Source organism: Cynara cardunculus, unplaced genomic scaffold (assembly GCF_001531365.2).
Source record: "Cynara cardunculus var. scolymus isolate 2C unplaced genomic scaffold, CcrdV1 Un_Scaffold_863, whole genome shotgun sequence".
NCBI lineage: Eukaryota > Viridiplantae > Streptophyta > Magnoliopsida > Asterales > Asteraceae > Cynara > Cynara cardunculus.
In genome coordinates this window covers 37,920-44,458 of record NW_020200634.1, presented here as the reverse complement: position 1 = coordinate 44,458, position 6,539 = coordinate 37,920, and the positions used below count along the sequence as shown (strand labels likewise).

General features: G+C 33.2%; 1 protein-coding gene across 1 annotated transcript; it reads right to left on the bottom strand.

Moving 5' to 3' along the window:
• Positions 1-605: 605 nt before the first annotated feature.
• Positions 606-4,203, bottom strand: LOC112502063 (probable fructokinase-7). Its single transcript, XM_025105881.1, has 8 exons — positions 4,058-4,203; positions 3,900-3,962; positions 2,620-2,837; positions 2,320-2,532; positions 2,045-2,242; positions 1,824-1,964; positions 1,568-1,684; positions 606-1,084 (listed from the first exon to the last, which is right to left on the bottom strand). The coding sequence occupies exons 2-8, from the start codon at positions 3,919-3,921 to the stop codon at positions 956-958; spliced, it is 1,038 nt and encodes a 345-aa protein (XP_024961649.1). The 5' UTR covers positions 3,922-3,962; positions 4,058-4,203; the 3' UTR covers positions 606-955.
• Between the last annotated feature and the right edge of the window lie 2,336 nt (positions 4,204-6,539).

Genomic DNA, 6,539 nt, shown 5'->3' with positions numbered 1-6,539 from the left:
AATTCATTAAGTTGAGAAAATTGAAAAAATTAAATAAAATCAGTGGCGTATTTTTGTCGGATAGAATCCGCCGGTAATGTTCAATCCACCAAAAAGTCCGCCAAAATCGTGTTTACCGGCAAATGTTTTACTGGCCGAAGATCCACCAGAATTCATGTTAAAAAGTTCCATGTGTAGTAGTGCGAATGGTGTCAAGATGGGGTGTTGAATTTTTTGATATGCAAGACATACAAACTATAGACGACTTGGGAAGTCACATATAAGTCATATCCTTTGAAGCATGTGAACTCCATGAGTCGCTTGTTGATTGTGCGTATGGCTTAGAAGAAAAGGTGACCGTGAACGCTACTTATGAAGTTGCGTAGAAGTCGTCTACAAGTGACGATGGCTTAAATTAATTCGACCTAGTTCTTGTTTTCTACTACTTCAATTTTCTCCATAGCCGAATAGAACGATGGTAGAACTATCATTTATTTGATTTAACATTACAATTGTGATATCGAGATTGCATAATTGTTGGTTTCATCGTCATTACACATTAAACACGTTCGAATCCTATTTAAACATCCGTTAGCAATCACTTGGGCGATAAATGCACATTCGAATCACGATACAAAGCTTCTTTTCCCATAAAGATTGTTAAAACTTATTCCATACAATTTCACCAGTCAAAAGTTCCCTACAAATGGATCAAACAACATATCCTTACCAACAGTGTTGATACTTCTGGTACAGACTCCATGCTCCATCCATGGCTGTCTTCAATATGACATACAAAACTCCCCCTTCAGTTTACAACTACAACTGCTACCTTCAATTTCCAATGAAGATAAGACTTATACATTTCAGGGTTCAATTCAAATAACCTTTTTTCGCCACCCGTTCCAGAAAAAAAGGGTGCGCGGAAACGAGCTAATCTTATTAACAGGTACAAAACAACATAAGAAACATCAACTCATTCATGTTTCAGGATTTTGTGAACTTCCTCTCTCGTGGGCATGGCTGGAATTGCTCCTTTCTTGGTTACGGTTAAGGCCCCACACGCGTTTGCAAAGAGAAGCGCATCCCTTAGTCTCTTCTCATCCTACATTACAATCAAGATCTTTGGATTCAGAGACGGAATTCGATGAATTGATCATGCAAAGGATTGTATGTGAAAAAACATGACTTCTTATCATAGTATCATTTTGTGGGTCCCAAATGATGCGAAAAGAAATGACAATGCAATTGCAGGTCCATTTATTCGATGAAATGAAAATGGAATCCCGAAGATATAATCAGGGAGCGAATGAAAATGACATAAATGTTGGTCCTGTTAGCTGACATGAGAACTCAAGATGTGATAGGTCCCATTTAATTGATGTCACGAGAAAATGAAAAGGGGACCTACGAATTGGAAATGGTGCGAAAGAAAGAAACTTTAGCAAAACGTTATATATTGTACCCTATAAAGATTCGTATTCATAGCTAAGTTGTTCAAAAACGAATATATGATTAAAGGTCCCATTTATTCTTATAATAAGATTTTTCAGAATTCTACCAACAAACGTGATATATGCAATCGTACCTTATAAAGATTCGTATCCGAAGCTAAGATGCTCAAAATGCCACCAACAAATGCATCTCCGGCACCTGTAGTATCAACAGACTTTACTTTAACACCAGGAACTCTACCCTTAAATTTCTGCACAAAATGGCACAAGTTACTGTTAGCCATTTAAAAATTTTCATTTTATTTGGTAATACTTATGTGGAGCAATGGAGATGGGACCCACAAAACATAAAAATGGTATACAAACTAATGAAAGATACGGGATCCTTGCCTGTGTATAATATCTGCAGCCATGTGGCCCTTCACTTACAAGCAAAAGCTTAAGGTTGGGATGAAAAAGCTTATCCAATACCACTTTATCATCATAAGGATCATCGCCCCCAGTCAAAAAAGTAATTTCATCCTCACTTACCTGCACATAAGTATAGCTTAACGAGATCTACTATTGATATTTAGTTGTATGCCCACAGAAACTTTAACAAAAGTATACACCTTAATGACATCTGCTTGATCCCATATGCTCATTATGCCCTCTCGAGCCGCATCTTCTGATGGCCATAATGGTAATCTCAAATTCACATCATAAGAGAGGATGCTACCGGATTGCTTTGCTAACGCCATTGCAGCAAGATGTGTTGATTTGCATGGCTCTTCTATCAAACTGATAGAACCATAGTGAAATATGCTTGCCTGTAGAATTGAAAGTTATATGTGCACTAAAAGAACCATAAATTAATGTATCTACAAAATAAGAGATAAATGTGGACCTGCTTGATAAGATTGACATCAAGTTCTGATTCATGAAGAAGCATATCTGCACTAGGATTACGGAAAAACATAAATTCCCTCTCTCCATCGGCTCTGAGAGTAACAAACGCCAGAGCTGTTCTTGCATTTTGGTCAAATCGCATGCCAGAGTTGTTAACTTTGTTTTTCTTCAAAATGTCAGCTAACATGCGCCCAAATTCATCATCGCCCACCTAAGAAAAAAGCTAAAAATGTCAAGTTTATGGATACCATTTGCAAATCAAATGAAGTTAGATTGAAAAGTTGAGTCTGAGGAGTACCTTGCCTATGAAAGCAGACGAACCTCCCAATCTTGATATACCAACAGCAACGTTGGCAGGAGCTCCGCCAGGAGCTTTTTGAAAGTCGGGTGCTTCTGCAAGTGAAACTCCAGAAACTGAAGGCACAAAATCGATCAACATTTCGCCAAAGCACACAACAAGTGAATTGACTGCCTCTAGGCTTCCATTTGAATACAAGGACGAGTCTTTCAAGCCATCTGAATGCAAGAAAATTGCTTCAGATTACTAACAAGGATAACAAAGTAATTGGTTAATACAATAAGGTTACAACTAGGATCGATAATTACTCGCGCCCACAAAATTTACTTCTAGGAAATGAAAGAAAATCAAACACGGGATTTACATAGTCAAGTGATTTGCATACATCCACGATGGGGTTCTTATTATACAAAGAAGGCTGAGAAAAAAAAACAGATACGATAAGAAAATTGTTGTTCTCAACTGTCTTAATTGTGGTTTATAATGGTTTTCTAATGAATTTGGTTTACAATCCGAATTGGGTTTCATGTCCAATATAATTCCTTTGTGATCCAAATCCCAGAATCCACTGACACTTGTTCCACAAGTAGGAAAAAGATTTTGTTCAAGAAAATGAAACAAATTTGTAAGAAACTAGACAAAATGATTTGTGGGACAGAGAGAGTTACAAGTCTTTTCATCAAGATCTACTAGAAAAGAGAAATTTGTTTTAAAAGAACAAGATTACACAAGTTGGTAGGCCTACTGAAACCACAAACCATCTAAATCAAGAAAATGATTCATTACACACTTTAAGTTTCCACATGGTTACCATCTACTTATAGCCCTTTGTCAAACCAAAAACCAACAATCAAAATAAACTCTCATCAATTTTGCGGAATTCAAAACAAATACTAATCAAAGAATCCGCCATTAAAGCAGAGATGAAGTTTCTTGAGATCCAACAGGAAAACTAGAACGTGTCTTATTAGATCATATACTCATACATGCAATCAAATGTAATAAATAGAAGCAAACGAAGAACAGATCTGATCAAGAGGTAAATTAAGCACAAGAACAGTTCTTTTGATAATAGCAGGCCAGGAACAGATCAAGAGAAATCAAAATTAAACAGATTAAGGTCGCCCACATGATAGAAAAACCAAAGAAGACCAAAACAAATTGAAAAACCGAATAATTTATCAAGATTTACGATACCCACAAGCCATATGATAAAAAGGGTAGAGGGTAATAGTATATAGTACAAAATGGTGAAAGAAAAAGGAAGACAGGGTAAGAACCTGAAGTGGGAATATCCGCCATGTTGGTATGAATTTGGTAGATAGGCAAATCAGAACCAACAGCTGCAAAATCATACCATTAACAGTATTAGAGACGAGGGTAATCATGATCAATGAAAATGATGCTGATTTGAAGAAGAAAAAGAAAAAGAGATTACCAAAATTAGTTAAGTTGGGTGAAATCCTGGAGAAAGGGGTTTGAAAAGATGAAGAAGAATCGAGAAAGAAATGTTTGGCCCTTTTTATTGATTTGCAAATGTGTCAAGATGATGATCTTGATTGACTCCGATTCTGATTTTTCTCCTCTAGATTTCAGTTCCAATACGGAGAGCACGAGCAATATAGTAAGCGTCTTGTTTTTTGCCTTTTGTTTTATTATTATTATTATTATTATTATTTATTTTTAATTATAATTATAATTTTCCTTTACCAAAATATATTTTGTGTTGAATTTTGTTTGGTCGATTTTTTTGTCTTTTACCCGATCAAATTCCACGTAAAATCATAAAGTCAATTTTGCAAACCAAGTTGGTTTTTGTGAACCATATCATTTTATCTCCGGTTATTTATAAATTTCATTATTATATATTTATAATTACATTATATATGTGTGTACGTGCATAACGCAGTTGCGCATTGTAGAGTGCAGCTCGAACCATGGTTTCTTAATTCCAAACCACAAAACCTCATTACATAGTGCGGTTTAATAAAAACACAACCAGTAAACTGTATCGTAATGCAAAAGTTCTGAACCGTTTGGTGTTGTATGGGTTGTTTGTACGATTTGATAAACAACCTTAATCAAAGCTTGATAATCAATCCCATTGGAATCTCTATAAATCCACTTATTCCATTTTGAATACACATATAACACCAAATGTATATGAATATGCATAAATGAACCTTTTGAATAACACATATATAGATATCTTAATAACAATTGCAATGGAAATTCTATATAAATCAATAAGAATGAAAATAAAAGAAATTGTTTGGTTTTTTATAATATAATATGATCTTTCTCCCATATGTCCAAAATTTTATTCTTGGTTAAATTGCAGGAATAAAAAGTCATTCTCATTTTCATTCTCAGTCATTTTTATTTCTCAGCCTGAGACAAACAGACCATGTAATGTTGATAAAATTAGATTGAAAACAACGGAAAAGAACAATAGAAAACAATAAAACAAGAATTGCATCTAATAAATTATTAGGGAGAGAAACGCCATCAAAGTTGACATGGCTTTGGGATGTTCTAAACCACAGGTAAAAACAATAATGGTATTAATTTAAGGTTGGGTTTCGATAAAAAAAAAAAAAAAAAGTTAAGGCGAGAAACATAAGAAATAATCTTCATCTTTAGATGCATCGAAATAAGATGCACTAAGATACACCGGATCAAACCTATTAATCTATTCTTATTTGATAATGCAAGGCTAAATTAATCTATTCTTTTATGATAGTTGAAATTATTTTTCTCGTAGTACAATCGACTTTTATCACCTAACTTGTTTTAAGATTGCCACCGGGGGTCTAAAGGTATTCTTTTTAATAACGAATTTTTATATTAAATTTTGTTATATATATATATATATATATGTGTGTGTGTGTGTGTGTGTGTGTATATATATATATATATATATATATATATATATGGGGCATATTCTTTTGTTAGCCCAATAATTAGTGGTTAACTCTGTAAACCAATCTTGGTTCTTAATTCTTGAAATCTATGGATGAGATCAATTGTGACATATTTATAATTAATTAAAAATGAAGGATATCAAAACATAGGTGAACAGGGATATTTTTGGAAAAGATGTCTAAATCGGTTACAGATCAATAATAACTAATTACATCAGTTACAAAGCGATAATTGCCCATTCCTTTTATAGTTCTTAGAATCATTCATGTTGCATTATAAACACTTATGAATAAATATGAACATATATGTAACTTATTAACTAATTTTAGTGAACATATGAGAACACTTATGAACACTTGTTTGCACCTATTAAAACTTATGAACACTAAAGTAATTGGCTTTCACATGTAAATACAATAATATATGATCAAAGTGTTTCGCTTGTGAACACGTGTTGACCAAATGTTAGATGTCTATAGATAATGTTTTATGAACAGACTGGAATACATGTGAACAATATATACACCTATGAACATTGGCGACTACATATATGTTGAAGATAGAGCATCAAAGTTTCTTATCATATTAAATAACAAGTCATCTATAATTTGAAAAAAAAAATAAACATATTATTTAGCTATAATTATGGGGTTTTTGTAACCGCCCACTAATGAATGTGAAGTTAAGACAAAAAAAGAAGATTATCATTGTGTCCTCAATATTAACTGTATGATGATAGAAAAACCTAATTTAACAAAGATTTATGATTGGTCTAAATGATTTGTATAGTTAATAATTTTTTTCATGGTTAACAAATGCTTTTAACTCTCTCTTTCTCTACATATATATATATATATATATATATAGAGAGAGAGAGAGAGAGAGATTGGTTATTATACAACCTTTTACATTTGTACAACTAATATAATCAAATCTCAATCGTCCATTTAATTTGATGAATATGTGATTTTATAGAAGTTTTGATTGTTTCTTAA